This window comes from Amblyomma maculatum, chromosome 6, assembly GCF_055883805.1.
Source record: "Amblyomma maculatum isolate TAMU_Amacu chromosome 6, ASM5588380v1, whole genome shotgun sequence".
Classification (NCBI taxonomy): Eukaryota; Metazoa; Arthropoda; class Arachnida; order Ixodida; family Ixodidae; genus Amblyomma; species Amblyomma maculatum.
This window is the reverse complement of record NC_139349.1, coordinates 147,922,896-147,939,609: the sequence shown is the minus strand read 5'-3', so window position 1 is coordinate 147,939,609 and position 16,714 is coordinate 147,922,896. Positions and strand designations below refer to the sequence as shown.

Genomic DNA, 16,714 nt, shown 5'->3' with positions numbered 1-16,714 from the left:
ATATTTGTTTTTCAATTGTCTTCACTGTAATTATATCCTGCCTTCAGTGAGTGTATGTTACCTTTAGGTTGCGTTTACAGACACTTTTAAGTAACAATCGGTATGACAACAGTTACACTTAGCAATTACCTTTCCCACAATCATTTCCTGCCTCAGTGAGTGTATGTTACCTTTAGGTTGCGTTCAGAGACATCTTTCAGCAACAATCGCCCTTTACAGTGAGTGTATGTTACCTTTAGGTTGCGTTCACAGAGATCTTTCAGCAACAATTCGCCGTATAACTCGCTTAAAGCGTGGTCTGTTCCAGTGCGCCTACGGGATATGGTATGGCAATACGCGCCCGGGTGTCGCACTTGTGGCGCGGCGTATCTGGGTGGGGCGTTTCGGCTCAGAGTTTCTGCGACGTCGTGCCTTCCAAGCCTTAATCGGGCCATTTCAAAGCGTGGAATTTGCCGCAAGATGCCCTCGCTCAATTGACGTGCTACCAGCAGCCAGTAAACCTGCACGGACCATGGATACCCTCCCAAACTCCTCCACCGCGGCATGGATCCGACACATCCACGGACTTCCACAGAACTGTGTCGTGAGTTCGCCACTATCTTTTTTTGTGCGTTTGTTTGATATGGTGCGGCTTGATTAGCTTTTTTATTTATTTTCATGACGGCTGAGCTTCGTTTTTTTTTTTTTTTGCTTTAACATAAAAGGCTTCCGTAGTCCCGATAAACAACGGAAAATACTACAGCTTCCACGTTTTCATCACATTGGCGTGTTATTTTTGCAGGACTAATTTTCGCGCCCGTGCAGACATAATTTCTTTTAGGTCTCGCTTTTTTGTTGACGGCTTCTTTTCATTGACAGATCCTCAGTGTTGCGGTGTGTGTGATTTTGTTTAACCGCTCGTTTAGAGCGAGTCCTCATTCTACAGTGGGAATTGATGGCCGTTTCATTGCAGTGGACATCTTCCTTGTTAGCCGGAGGACCCGTTTTGTCTACGGCTATGCGCAGATAACTCGCACTTTAACGAACGATTTCTTCCGGTCCATCAGGTCACATTTCCTAGGCGATGTCGGCCTTTGTGTCGATGTCGGCATGCTTTAATGATTACTATCTTGGCATTAACAGTTGTTTCTCTGTCTCCTAGACGATGTACCTTATGTGCTCTTGGGCGATTTTAATTGCATGCTATATTTCCCCGGCGACGTCAGGGGGCCTGGACAAGGCGCGTCAAATTTCAATGCCAAAGAATTAGGCAAGCTTGTTCAGTTGTTGCAGCTGCAAGACGCCTGGGTCAATTTATATTGTGACCAATTCATTGCAACACGTGTCAGGAGCCAAATCGCGATCCGTCTCGACCCGGTGTATATCACTTCCACTCTGATACCCTTCCTTCTAGGGTGTGATGTGCTGCCATGTCCAGCTGGTTCTCGAAATATGAGCGACCATTTTCCGGTCCTTGTAACGATGCAACTAGCGCCTGGCCCCTCCAACAGACCCCTGATGTGGCGGATGGCCGCATCTGTACTATACGATCAAGAGTGTCTGAGGGAAATTCACGCAGATCTCAATTCTGCAATTGTGGATATGACTTCGGTGACACCCATAGTGGGAGATGCATTAAAAATAGTTTCGAGAGGTCCTAGCGCGCGCGGGGTAACACGGCGCGTTCGCATCACTACAGCTCTAAATGAAATTCTCCGGCGGATGCGCATAGTGCGCTACGGAGGACAGCTTACTTTCCCTTTCCCTCGTTCGGTACCACTGAAGCTTGGAGAATAGCTCGCGTGTGTCACTTACCGCACGAGCGTACAGTCTGTCGCTCGAATGTAGCGCCGAGCTCGGATAAGTAAGAGCTCTAAGCCAACGCAGCGACCGTCGCGCTCGCGTAGAATCTCTCCCTTGTGAGGACGGCTCCACGTCTTCCGATCCTGCCGAGGTCAGAAGCCCTTTAAGCACGCATTTCGCACACCTTTTTACATCCCAAGGCATTTATCAATGAGAATATAACGAGGAAGCTGTCGGATCTTTCTGTGGGCCCCTTCCTCAGCTTCCTGCTTACTCGAATAGAGCACTGTGCTCGCCAGAAACTTTGGAGGAGGTAGGGAGTGCATTAAGAGCCATGAACAGTTCCAGTTCTCCAGGCTCGGATAGCCTGCTGACGGGTTTCTACAAAACCTTTTACGACAACGTCGGCCCTCGCTTGCTCCAGGTAGTCAATACCTTTCTGGAAAGCGGGACTGAACCACCCTTATTTAGCTCGGGATGCATTGTTTTGCTCCCAAATGAGGGTATGACCGCAGCGAGTCCACCATCATGGCGACCAATAAGCCTCCTCAACACTGTCTACAAGCTGGTGTCCACAATTGTTGTTGGGAGGCTACGGGTCTACTTGCAAAACTTAAGTGCGTACCAGTCCTGCTCGGTTCCTGGACGGTCCGTGTTTGCTGCACTAACACTAATGAGAGATGTATTTTCTTATGCTTGCGCTAGAGACCTAGCGGGAGGCTTCCTTACCCTAGATCGGGCCAAAGCCTTCGATAGCACTGAGCCCAGCTACTTGTTTGCTTTGCTGCGCTCATTTGCCAAGTTCGAAAAATTTAACCGCCTTGTCCGTTCACTCTATGCGGATCTTGCTAGTGAGCTCCTTCTAAATGGTTGCATTTCAGGCAGTTTTCCTGTTTCACGGAGAGTACAGCAGGGGTGTTGCTTATCGCCAGCCCTCTTCATTCTTGCACTCAGTCCGCTCCTACGTAGAGTTTCAGCTGACAGGCGCATTCGCGGTTTTCCGCTTGTGGGACAGGCGAGTGGCCATCTCTGCGTATGCAAATGACATTTCCCTTTTCTTGCGGGATGCTGATAGGTTCCGCATTTTCTTGAGAGTGATTCCCGAGTGCGCGGCCATGTCCGGAGCACAGTTCAACACAAGTAAAAGTCACGCGCTTCGATTTGGATCATTTAATGATTCATTACCAGCTTATGACCCTTTTGTGAACGCAGTGCGCGTAGTTCGAGTACTATTTGAACAAAGCACGACTGGAATGCTCGCTGACGCCGCGCGCTTCGAGCTGTTGCTCAAATCCAGGGTGCCGTTAGTAAAGTCTCGTGTGTGCGCATTCACATTTTGTGGCGCGAGTGGTCGTCTTGCCGCGCCGCACGGTTGGCCGCCTCGCGTGTGAGATGGTGGGACGGCTCTCGCCACGCGCCACTTCCTGCACCTACCAACTAGCAGAGGGGGGCTCGGGCTACCTTGCATCAACACGGTGGCTTGAGTCCTCATGGCTAAATTAGTTACGACACTGCTAGATAGTGATTGGAACCCGGGGCGGTCGCTCTTACTCTACTGGATGAGCACAGCTAGTCGAGCTTTCACCGCGGATCGATATAGTGGCTCGCAGGCCGAAAGGGCACGCCCCTTCTATGACGTCGCAGCGGGTTTCAGGCAGACCCTAAACGCTGACCTACCCGAGGTGGACATAGATGCGGTTCCACCGACGTTAGTTAGTGAGATGGTTGCCAGCTTGCGACTCAGCCCGAACGATCAGCGGCGCGCCTGAAATAATATATGCAGCCCTTGGGCAGCCAGGCGCCTGCCGCCCCAGTTCCGATACTGAGTGGCGGCGGCGCTGGGCCGTTCTACAAGGCTCCGTGCAGTTACCCAGACGGCGGTACCGTCGGCGGACTGGTAGCGCCACCGAGCGGCGACGAGATAAACTGTGATGGGAGACGCGCGCGCGAATGCGAGCGCGGTAGATTTGCGAGCCACCGTGAACCATGTCGAGCGGTGTGCCCACGTTACTGGCGACCGGTTTCGGCGAGCTTAACGACCTAAGCTGTTTTTTACGCGGCGGGAACCTTCGTAAAGGACGACTCCTTTTAGAAGCCGATCATATACGTGAAAGAGCTGCTGCATGATGGAGGTTCCGAAATCACGGCCAAGTGCGTGCCACAAACGAGAATCAACGCACCTGCGAGATCTGTCAAGATTGACGTAAGTAGCCCAATTATTAAATGCATTGTTTGAGAGCTGAAAGCTAAATTTTTTAGGTTGATAGAAACAGAATGGTGCTGGCGGCGAGATGCGATTGTCAGGCAGGAGTGGCTGGGAAATGCAAGCACGCTGCTGCTGTCGCGCTGTTTGTGCATACCACCACATGCGACAGGAAAACAAGCCGACCACGAGCATGGGGCGTGCCTGCTTCCCGGAAATATTACCCCAAGCATTCACTAGTTGGGGGCACCTTGAAACAGCCAGGTAGGGTTCCATCACAACACTCATCTGACTGAAAATGTTTATCACAAGATTGCCAGATTGAAGCGCATTTATTAATGATCACGTTTTCACTTTTCAGTACGTGCCAAGAGTTTTCCTGTCACTCACGTCCTTGAATTCTTTGACGGCATAAATTGCCCACTAGTGGATGCCCTACGTGCAGAAACCCAAAGCTTACCTCCTGAGCCCTCACAAGCCGTCTCTACTAGGTCACCCTCATTAAACCTATTTGATTGGGAAAGAATTTACGAAACATTTCACCGCTTTTCTTCTGAACTGCATGAGGGCAGGCTCATTCTGAAGAGGGTGGACTTCATCGAGAGGTCAGTAATTTTCTTACCTGCACGATTGACCAATGGCTTTAATTCTAGGGTAGTCCTCCATTTAGGCGGAGCGAAATGTTGTGATATGAATTGCATGAACATGCAGAATTTCTGATCAGTTCTTCTTGACATTCCCGGTGTAGGTTGCCTGACCCACTGCTGCAAGTTTACCATAAGTATGTGGCAATTGAACCAGAGGATGTAGTCCCTTTATGTACGCGGACATTGGTAAACAAGCTCTCTGGGGAAACGAAAGGTTTCCCAGAATTACTGCCACAAAGGTATGACACCTTGCTTATTTTGAATGCACAGAAAAATATTTTTTCTCGATACATTGAGTGAACATTTACTATCAGTGATAAAAAATTTTTGTAGACACACAGGATCCTGACCTGCCCTGAGGAGGGCCTTTATGACCGTGCAAAGCGCATGGTAATGGAGGTACCCTTCAGTGGTCCCTCTGTACAGTATGGACTGGCGATGGAGCCAAAAGCTCGTGTAGCATTTGAAAAACAGTACGACGTGACGGTCGCAGAATTCGGGTTAGTTGAGTGCCCCGAGGAGCCTTGGCTGGCATGTTCACCAGACGGAATATTCAGGTAAGAAGTTCCGCAAATTTATTTTGTTCAGACCACACCAGCGTGTCCTTTTTTTTTCAGAGACAAAGATGGAGAAACCATCCTGCTTGAAATAAAGTGCCCCTACAGCCGTAGAAACACCACACTGAAGAATAAGCATTTGCTAAATTACTTGTGTGGCGATGAAGTCATCTCCTTACGCCGTAGTCACCAGTACTTCACTCAAGTTCAGATGTGCATGCATGTGCTGGGACTCCAAATGTGCCACTTTTATGTCTACTCGAGCGCAGACATGGTAATCATACCTGTCAAGAAAGACACTGACTTCTTGCTGTCTGTAGTGCCAAAGCTAAGGCGCTTTTATTTTCAGCACTTTTTAAAGGCGTTGCATGAATGTGCAGCCCTGTGAGGCAAGCCTAAAGAATGAAAATGTGGACTGTGCAAAACAAAAGCGCACACACGTGGAAGGGCTGGAAGCATGCCGTTCCTGTGTATTCAAGCATGGACATATCAATAACGTGATCAACCTCCTGTGATCTGCCCTGCCAAAACTGTGATATTTGCACACAATTTAAATTATGCATGTGTTGACTGTGATGCTTGCGCCAAAATATACATATATGTGGCTGTGCAATAAATAAACTTCATATACCGTCGTTTGCAGGCCTAGCCCCCCAACCCATTCACTCTTTTGCAAAGATAGGACTTTTCAAATTGGTTATTACAGCTATCATATGCAGGATTGCATGTGCATAAGCTGTGAGTTCACACGGAATCTTGTGTGATATCAAATATTTTCAGTCGTTGAATGACCCTTTCAACATGTATTCTCACTGAGGCAGTTTCGTATGTTGCATTTACTTCAGATTCAGTGAACTGCCGACTACTAGCAAACGGTGGCATTACCAATGTCGCTTTCTGGGTACCGACACCTGTCTTTATGCCAGGAAAACCCTTGTCTGCTAAGACCATGTCCCCTGGCTCTAGCAATGACAGAAATCCGGACTCAACAGTTGCCACTGAATCTGTAGTCCGGCCTCCAAATCCTTTTGAGACAAAAGTGACCAGGCCGTTGGGTGCAATACCAATTAGGTATTTGATTGTATGCCTGCTCTTGTAATGTGAATACCATAGGTTCTGTTTTTCCACTCCATTTGTGATTTCAGTTTCAAGCTCTGTGCAGTCAATAATTACAACTTGGGTAGTGCTCCTTGAATGCAGGTGGCATAGTTGACTGAATAACATTTCGTGACGGCCAGTAGACCCAACTTTTTGTGGCCACATTCAAATTCAAGAGCATTCCCTTGAAGATTCGTGCTGCTGTAGTTCTGTGCACATCAAAAAGAGCTCCAAGGACAGAAAATGGAACGCCGTGCCGTAACTTCATCAGAAATAACAGAAGTTTGTTCTCAATGCACAACTCTCTCACAGCCCTCCTCATGGGTGGCAAAACACTTAAAAGAAGTGCAAAAACATTAAAACTGACAGCTGTTAAAGCACGAAACTTCTCTTCATATTCGGTAAGTGAGCTGTAGCCAGCAAAAATGGGTTGTTTATATAAAGGCCCACAGCTTTTGTCAATAAATGTAGTGCTACAACTTCCCACGCCTGTAGTGCACACCCTCTTGTGACTAATATAACATGACGCATGTCCATCGGCCAACTCAGAAGTGAAGGTGAATTCACTGCTGAAGGACGAGTGCCCATCTTCTGTCATTTTTGACACCTGGAGGCAATAAGTTAAAAAACAATTACTAATCAATAACAGGACCCGGGCCTCAAACCTCAGCTCTGACATAGGGTATGCTTTCTTACGTGAACAAATCTATGGGGAGAATCAGACTGAGCGCCTTGACTGCTGTCAGAAGCCACAGGACTGCTGCCGCTGCCATCATTTTGAGCCTCCAGAATTATGGCGTCCACATTTTGCTCTTGTACATTAGCAGCCTATGAAATGCAAATGAATGAATAAATTAACTTTTATTTTAGTTTTGCTGTTCAAAAAACGTGGGCAATGGACAAAAGGGGACTGAAATGAATTTCATTACCGCTTCAGCTGCTTGTCCATGCACCTCAGCAGCCTGCTTGCACCACAGCATCCTTTGCTCTTGCCTTCTTTTCCTAGTGGGATTGGAGTACATTTACAAGCTAAACAGCGATCTAAATGTTCATCTAGTCAAAATATAGTTGAATGACACATAAAATATAACACATTATATTCAGTAACTGTGGCAAAGAGCTCTGTTATAATATTAATGTGGATCACTTCTTACCTGACATACCGGTCTTCAGAGAGTGGCCCAGGTGCTGCCCTGTACGTAGCAGGAAATATGGAGGGGTAGTAGGCTGGATGCCCCTATTCATTTGCCTTTACCCCGCCCACAAAGTGTTTACTGCAGATCCTTGTGTAGGGAGTAGGTCGACAGCCCGCGCCGTCTTTGCTGTGGACAAAATAACTTGTGTGGGCAACAACCACAAGATATAAATCGTAAATTGCGGGGTCGGGCGCCTCGAATCGACACGTGTTATGAAGCACCTCGTAGTGGAGGTCTGCGGACTAACTTAAACCACCTAAGATACTTTAACCTGCACTAACATCGCACAGAACACACGTTTAGTTTTTAAAAACACCTACCCTTCTCGATCAACATACACCTCGACAAACAGACACCTGTGGAGGTAGAACTATTTGTGCCAGACTCCATCGAAACGCTGCTGCTGCAGGCGGAGCGGAACCCGTGTTGTCGGGACAGAAGTCCAGCGCCTAACGCCTGAGCGACGATGGAGCCGCAATAACAACATAAAAATAGCGCGAACCTAACACATCAGGCCACTTAAGGCTACGTGTAACAGAGCAAAGGCTAAGATGTACAAAAAATTGCATATTATAAGCTCTCTAAATTCAACGGGTAATGTTTACAGCCCTGTTACGAGTTTAAGGGGAATAACAGGCAGTCTCATTCCAACTTCGCTTATGGCTATCAAAGTAATGCATTGTATTTCGTACAGTAATCGTACAGTAATGTAAAGAGAGCCATCATACCGTCCTGAACCGAAAATAAATGAATGCAACAACACATGAGCGGCGCACATTTCGTAGGATGCTGGTGCGACTCGCTTTTGTCGTCGGACAAGAGCAATCCAGCGTTCCCGTCGCTTCGCTTCGTACGGCTTGCTTGGAAACCTAAAGAAACTTGTTCCAGGCGAGTTCGTGTAAGTGCTGTGGCAATTCACAACGCAGCAATTCACGTTAGAACGCGGCATGTTCCTGACGCAATCCACAACCGACGCACACAAACACAGACGCTCGGAGGAGCTTCGCGCGGGCGTCTCCCGCCAGCTCATCGCATTCCGCCGCGAGGGGCGCCCTCGTCGGCGCCGCAGTTACTCCTGCACGGAGCCTGCGTCATGCCTTAAAAGCGTTGCCCGAACTGCGGCGCGATGGAAACAATCTACCGTGTAGTATTTCACTGTTCAGTGGCGCGAGTCATGTGGCGCCTCGTTAGACGTATGTTTTCTGTACACTACTAGCCAGGCGTTTGCGCGCCTGGTTCTTTGTCGTGTCATGTTTATTTTGTGGAGTCGCCACTGCCATGCGGCAGCACGCTGGCAACCGGCCCGCGTAAGGAATCGAGCGCTACGAAATCTCCATCTCCTGCTCTGGAAGTACCTGTCCGAGCGTCTGGAAACAGATGGGGAGGCTCTGTTCATGCGGCGCTGGCATACACGTTTCTTTGTTGTTCGTCCGGATGGTCTAGCTATGCCCGCACTCCTGTATCGAGTGTTATCAAGTGTCATGTGGTGTTTGTTGTAATTATGTTTTCCTTGTGCGATGTGTGAGAAAACCCCTTCCTTTTCCCTTTATGTGGGGGAGGGATGTTGAAGTCTTAACACGCGCATTATGTGTGCTTTCTAGCTTCGCATTAGTGTAACGATCGTTGTGTAGAACGGACCTGCAGCTTGTATATCATTGTTTGATATATAGTTGAACAGTGTGTATATCAGCATGTATCCTCAGTTTTGGATTTACGATAAACTTCTCTTCATTCTTACATCTTGTTTGTATATACCAGTACGCATGTACCTGGATAGTTATATGGAACGAACACGACCCCGTGAAGAGGCAAAGGTGAGCAAAGCAGTTACACATACATTGGTAGCAGTCTTTATGGTTCTTATTCGGTCCTAACTGCATTATCCTACAGTGCAACGAATGCCTGTGCACCTTCTTGTGGTGTACCAACCAGTCGTAACTCCACGTAGCGAAGTAAATTTAATTCAATTCAATTTGATTCAGCGGAAATTTCTGGATGGTTTCCTGGATAAAAGCTGGTCATGCACCTTTTAACAGAATTCAATTGAAATCAGCTGCTATAAATCCCCGCTAATAAACTTAATTTTTCCGTAGTTTCCTGATGCAGTTTCAAATCGGCTATAAATAGGACGGCAATAATAGACAAATCAGTTATTCGGTCAAAATATATCTGGCAAGGCACTTCGCATGTCCCGCACCCAAGAGGAGATTGTAATACAATTCATAGAGCAGCATCCCATCTTGGCGCGGGGCTCTTCGGAACGGACGCAGCAGCAGACGGTGGCCAAAATACGAGAGCTGTGGAAACAGCTTGCCGCAGGCCTCAACAAAAAGGGCCCGGCTACGAAAACTGAGGAGAAGTGGTGCCACGCATGGCATGATGTGTAGCAGCAGAAAGGCCCGAGGCGAGGTGTCCTTCAATATGTGACCTTATAATGCAAATTGACGCTACGTTTTTGTGTCTCAGGTGAATAGCAGGTGGCGAGCTGTCCGGGCTGTCTGGCCGGGTCGTGGATCTGCTCGTTGCGGCCATCGCTACTGGCGTGGGGCCCGTGAGTTCTTCTTAGGACCCACCAGGAGGTGTGTGCACATTGCCGTCTGTAAACCGTGGTCACGTTTTAGGCAGTTGAAAATATTTCTTTATGGAAGTAATGAATAAATCTATAATATGCGCCATACGCTGTGTCACTGTGTCCCAGCCTGACCCGCTAGAGCAAGCTGGCCATTCTCAGCAGCCCGGACCATCGGGAGCTGCAGATCCCCTGCCAAGCGGTCTGAAAACGAAGGCGAGCTCGGCAGTGAGCACGTAGGCAATTTAACCAGGTTATTTGTGTGTCTTCTACACGTTGTTATGTTCATTTATGATTTAATTTAGAAGGTGAAGGAATGCTCCCTGAAAAAGCAGCCTCTGCTTGTGTACGTCCCCTTTGCTTGCCAAGTGATAGCTGTGCTGGTTCTCTTCACATTGTCTCTCACGTATATAATGCATATTTATACACATACGTACATACATACATACATACATACTTATAAAACGTATATAATACTGCTGTAATACATACTTATTACAATTGTTAAACAAGTAGTCGTGTCCCACGAAATAATTTCATGCAGTGGCACCCAGACGAGTCCCTCCCCAGGATGCTCTTCAGCGAGGAGCCGGAGGAGGAGCTGCAGGCGGGTGCCTGCGGCGCGGCCCGTGAGTGTGCATTCGGTTGCCTATTCTCCACCTTTTTAGTATTTTATTATTTTTTCGTCTATAATTGTGTCTGTGTATTGCTACTGTCCCTACGTACTTCACTAATTCTCCAAGATATTGCAGGAAACAGTTTGCTGATTGCATTCTGTGAGAAGTGCACTTTCCTCTACGTTAGCTGAGGAGCAGCCTACTGTGGCGGCCCCGCCGCATAGTTCGCGCTCTGCTGACGACGCAGAAATCCTAGACCATCTGCTGAGGGAAGTCGAGCGATCAGCTTCGCTCTCCGAAGGCAGGACCCTGCAGAATTGACTTCCAGCGGCAGGTGCTAGCTGCGCTGCAAACGATTACCACTCAGAATAGGCAGGCACGTACAGACAGTGCCATTGTTTCATGCCTTAGATAATGATCCGTGGCAAGGTTAGTGCACGAAGGTTAGTCCAGGATAACACAGCACACAAAGCACAGAAGCACAGCAGCGTCAACCTTCTTCTAGCAAACGTTGCTACCACTTTGTCTTCTTCTGTGTCACGGTTGCTCATCGTTGCTTCTTTAACTTCCAGCGATGAAGGGCATATATTTCACAATGTAATGGTACTTAAACATACCACTTTAAAAAATATACAGGAGTGCAATGTAGGATTGAATGCTAAGGTTTTGTGATGTCATTCGAAAAGAAGGCTGTTCAAATTGGCGACTGCTGTACCAATATAATGTCACATTTAGAGCCTAGTTGTTTGGCTGTAATACCAGTTAGCACCTTTCTTATATTCAGTACTGTGTTCCAATGTGCAAAACTCTTTCAACAGCTACCAATCAAGAAAATTGTATCAGAAAGTTGGGATGGAGCTCATCAAGCGCTGCCCACAAATTCGTGACAACTGTGGAAGTGGACATGTAAGTTTTAAGAAGTAACTGGCTGCTTACCAGTTATGGTGATAAGAGCACTTTACCAGGAGGTGATATCATACACAGTGTAAGAGCACTTTGCTTTGATTCAAATTTCCAGGATTCATGGGCTGTCCTTCTCAGACAGCAATTTAAGAACGAACGACGCAAGCTGACAACAGACCGGGTAACTCTCGGCAGGAAGAAGTTTGAACGAACAGAGCAGCGCAAGAGTGCAGAAGATGACGTGACTGATAACATGCGTCGAGGAATTGTTGGTAAAGTTTTGGCATGTCTCTGTGATACTTGCCAAATTGGTTTATTTTCTATTACAATAATTTCTATTTTACAGGCACAGGGCCTAGTCATGAGCACAGAAGACGAGTACAGTATCACTCAATATGAGGCTTGCCTGTCCGCGCACTGGACACGACCAAACATCGACCGGTTAGAAATGCAATGCTGGCTGCAACTAACCCACGCTGCCCGAATCAAAGGCTTGGCAGAGATACCAGTATCCATCGCTGTGGAGAAATTCCCATATATTCAGGATGTTGAATGGGTGCGTACTTCATTAGATTTTTCTTAGTGTGTGGGTTGTAGTCACGTTTCTCTAATTTTCAATGGCAACATTGTTTTGAAAAAATAATGTCATGCACAGGTATATTCAGTTCATATATGGAGCATTTTGTATTAGACATGTGATCTGCTTTATGAGACAATATTCATCATGCTTTCATTGTAGTGTAATTTTTTTTCAAAGTATAAGGGCATTTGCCGCGCTTAGTATATTTATACAAAAGTAGCAAAATCATACTGGTGATAGCAGCATACTGGGCAATCTTTTCTAACTGTTTCACATATGCCTGCCTGGCCTGTCCTGGTGGGTTTTACACCACGGCAGATATGCTCTGCGTGACATGAGCTTGATAATTAACCAGTTACCTAAAATCACTTAGCCAATTTTATTTTCCGTTTTGAAAAACAATACTCAGAAGTATTATTCGATTAACATCAAAGGTGAGCCCTGTTCTAAATTTTCTTGATTCGCAGCACGGTTCAAGATACCAACTGTCAAAAATCTACATTTGAAAGATTGTTGAATTGGCTCTGCCGCAGTGCATATTTATATACTGTTGATATATGTAGTTTATTTATTTACAGTACACCCTGCAGCGCCGAAGCATTATAGCAGGGGAGTGGGTACAACGTTAAAGTGACAAAAAAAAATCACATGAGAGAAAGAACAAAAAAAAAGCGGGGGGGGGGGGTAGACAAAGGAGTAATGAATTAAAAAGAAATACAAGAGGAACAACAGTGCATTCGGTCAACAATAATAGTTTGAAGGAACAGTAAAATCACAAATCATTGATTAGCCGTAAAAATACATCTCGGTCTGCACTCACATCAGCTGGCAACCTGTTCCATTCAGAAATAGTACGTGGAAAAAATGAGTACTTTTTGTAGTTAGTTTTACACGCCATTTCTCGTATTTTAAAACTGTGGTCTGTCCTGTTAGAAATATAGTGGGCTGTTTTGAGGTACTTTTCCTTATCAATGCCTGTTGTGTCGGTGTATATTGAGTACAGAAGTTTGAGCCTTTGCTTCTGGCGCCTTATCTGTAGCGGTTCGAGTTCTATGTGTTTCTTTATCTGTGTTATGCTGGCATGTCTGGAATATTGCCTTGATTCGAGTCATCCTTGATGATTCGATGTTTTGTCAAGAGCGTTTGGCCGATCCGCGATTCGGAAGCAAAGCAGTCTCGAAATTGATCTAGGAGATCGAAAAGACGGTCCCGTTCAGACAAAGACAAACTTTGACTCACATGGACGATGGTTACGGGCGTCTTGCACATTGATTCTTCCTGTTGCAGTCAGCGGCGCCGCAACCGTCGGGGCACAGCTGACAGGTCGATTGTACTGGCGGCACCGATCTTGGAGGGCTCGCTCATAGCCGTAGCGTCTTAACGAACTCACGGTTTTAGGTGGGTTGCGCACCAAGCCGGCAAACACCTGTTCTTTGACACCATGCATGAGATGCCGTAGCTTCCTTGGCTCACTCATATCAGGGCCGGCACGGCGAAAAAGGCGAGCCACGCATTCTGCAAACATAGCCACGCTCTCATTCGGCTTCTGGACGCGCACTTCAAGCAGGCGCGGCGCATTGTCTCGTCGATCAGTTCTCGCAAAGGTGTCTACGAGCTGGCGGCGGAAGTTATTCCATGTGGATAATATAGCCTTGTGGTTTTCAAACCACGTTCTAGCATTATCCTGAAGGGCAAAATAAACATTGCAAAGCTTGTGACCTGCGCTCCACTGATTAATCTTGGACACTCGCTCAAACTTGTCAAGCCAGTCCTCCACATCTTCAAACGCTTCTCCGCGAAAGCACTCTGGCACCTTGGTGTTCTGAAGAGTCACCGGCGTAGGGCTGGGATGTGCCATGGCTTGGGAGACCTGATGAACTTCGGCGTTTGAAGAGTCGCTCGACAGGTGTAAGCAAAACCATGATAACTAAATTTAACTTCATCAAATATGCAAAAGGAATGCATAAGCGATACATATACAGGTGCCATTTTATGAACGCACAATGCTGGCTAGCTGACTCGTTCAGCTGTCAAAAGTGTATTTTTCGTTTTCAGTGATTCGAAGCAAACTGCCAATTAAGAAAACTCAAAAATGGAGCTTAGGTTTCCTTTTAACAGCTTTCAATACTGCAAAATTTTTTCTTAAAAAATAAATGTTGATCAATTAATTTCAATAATTGTCTAAGCATCAAGGTTAAATATTTACATTATCTGTCTTTCTGTAAAAACTGCACAGAATGCATAGAAATATTGTACTTCATAGTAATTGAAGCACTTTTCACAATATCTAAAATAAACCCATGCGCTAGACACAGCTCTAAAGACTGCAAGAACAGAAGTGGTGAAAGAGTAGGTAGCATGTAAGCTCCGCCTTCAAGAGTTCAGTTTCGTCGTGCCCGGCTCTTCGTCCTAACATCCCATAACTTCATCTGCAGCGCCTCGAGAATGCCATCTAACCATCGCGTTCGCTGCCTACCCCTTCTCCGGTGACCCTCAACCTTCCCCAACATCAAATCTTTCTCCAGCGACTCCTCTCTTCTCATCAGATGACCAAAGTAGCTGACCTTTAACTTTTGAATTTGACCCCCCAATGAGCAGTCAGGGTCTATGGTCGACAATATCGACTGATTTGACCTTCTGGCCATGCAAGGAACTCTCAAGAGTCTCCGCCAGCACCACAATTCACACGCGTCATTTCTTCTGCGGTCAGCCTTCTTCACAGTCCAACTCTCGCATCCATACATCACAACTGGAAAGACCATAGCACGAGTTATACGGATCTTGGTTGGCAGTGTAATGTCTCTGCTATTTACTAGGCACTCAAGGCTAGCCATGGCTCTCTTTCCCAGAAGCAGACGTCTCCTTCAAGAGTACGATGCAATATTTTTAATGCCTTTTCCACGGCTTTCTTTGATCCTCATTTGCATATGTCCAGTTAGCTGTTTGCCTAATCTCTCGTCTTTTAAATATTTTCGTTGTGGCACATATTTATCATCATGCAGGCGTCCTATGACATGAAAGACAATCCAACATAGATATCTATAAAGCCTCCATTTAACTAAGCCTTATGGATGTTCCTGTGTGGCCCATTAGTATCGTCTTTTACTCACCACTCGAGGGCTCTGCAAGGTTCGATTTCCATACCGCCTTCACACCTTGAAGGCCAAGCACCTAGTTTGTAGCTCATGATATGTTGCGTGGTCTGGTGATGACCCACAACCCACCAACTAACCAATGCGGCCATGTGACCTGCCAGCTACCACCTGCTAGCGCCATGCCCGTGTTTTTTTCAATAACATTGCTGACAACACTGGATTTTTTTCAGAACAGGACCTGTCTTGCGATCATGTTAAAATCACCCAGTTCACGAGGCACTGGGCTTTATTAATTTGTCTGAATTTTTTACCATCAGTACGTGTCCTTTACCATGCTGTGAACAGATATGCTCACATAAGGTAGACTGGCACGTTCATGTGAGCAAAACGCTGATACAGTTCTTTCACAGTTTATGTACTGTGCTACAATGAACGAGTAGATGCATCATAACATAATTTTGTGTCATAATTGTATAATTAGAGTTCTTACCTTACAAAGTGCTGTCATTGATTCAGACTACTTTTTATCCATAATGCTGCGATTTTATGATCACATCAGCTGTAAAACATTCACCTTATTTCAAATAGCACATTGTAAAAAAAAAATTTGTCCCATTAAGCAATCGACTATGTTAGCGCTCCTATTTTGCCTTGTCACATCTAATGTTCTTGTTTTATGCGTTTGGCTCATTGAGACTGGGGTCAGTTATAAAGTCAATGAGGTGTGTTAGTAGCCTGCAACTAAGGATCCATGGTAGAACAAGAGAATTAAGATGGATATCCAGTATGAAAGAGCACTGAACAAGGCTGAGTCTGAGTTTGCAAGTCAAGCCAATGCTTCGACAAAGGGTCTTCGTCTGGGCAGCTTGATCATCTCTGGTGGCTACAATTGTCCATTTATTCTCAGCTGTGGACGTCGGAAATGGTCCCAGGAGGTCCATGCCGATTTCTTAAAATGTGTCGTTGGCACTTGAAGAGGGTGGAGAAGGCCAGCTGGTTTTACAGGGGGTGATTTACGGCGCTGGCAGTCTATGCACGTACGTACATTGTGTTCCACTGTCGCCAGCAGTTTTGGCCAGCAGTATCCGTGCTGGACTCTAGCTAACGTGCGGGTGTAGCCTAGGTGACCGGCGGTTGGTTCGTCGTGACACGCTTGCAAAACTTCACTGCGGAGAGCAGATGGGACGACGAGTAGACGACTGTTCCGCCAGGGCGGCAGTTCTTCTTGTATAGTACTTTGTTGCGAATAAAGAATGAAGAAATTACTCAGGCGAAACTCTTAGGCACAACCGTAGTTCGCTTCTCCAAGAAATGACTAAGAGGGAGCAATTCCTGGTCTTCTCGATGCTGTTGGGAAAGCGTTGCGTCATTTAGGACACCTAAAAACGCAGTGTCTTCATCGGTCATAAAAGCAGTCAGCATCCGTGTGCTTCTTTCCAGATTTGTAAATAACTACAATGTTGAATT

General features: G+C 46.4%; 1 protein-coding gene and 1 pseudogene across 1 annotated transcript; one reads left to right on the top strand and one right to left on the bottom strand.

The window, feature by feature from the left end:
- Positions 1–214: 214 nt before the first annotated feature.
- Positions 215–8,685, bottom strand: LOC146186986 (uncharacterized; annotated as a pseudogene).
- A 1,938-nt stretch (positions 8,686–10,623) lies between these two features.
- On the top strand, positions 10,624–13,472 carry LOC146186985 (uncharacterized). The gene is made up of 5 exons (XM_084608156.1): positions 10,624–10,681; positions 11,454–11,575; positions 11,688–11,849; positions 11,925–12,128; positions 13,440–13,472. The coding sequence occupies exons 1-5, from the start codon at positions 10,624–10,626 to the stop codon at positions 13,470–13,472; spliced, it is 579 nt and encodes a 192-aa protein (XP_084464282.1).
- Positions 13,473–16,714: the final 3,242 nt, after the last annotated feature.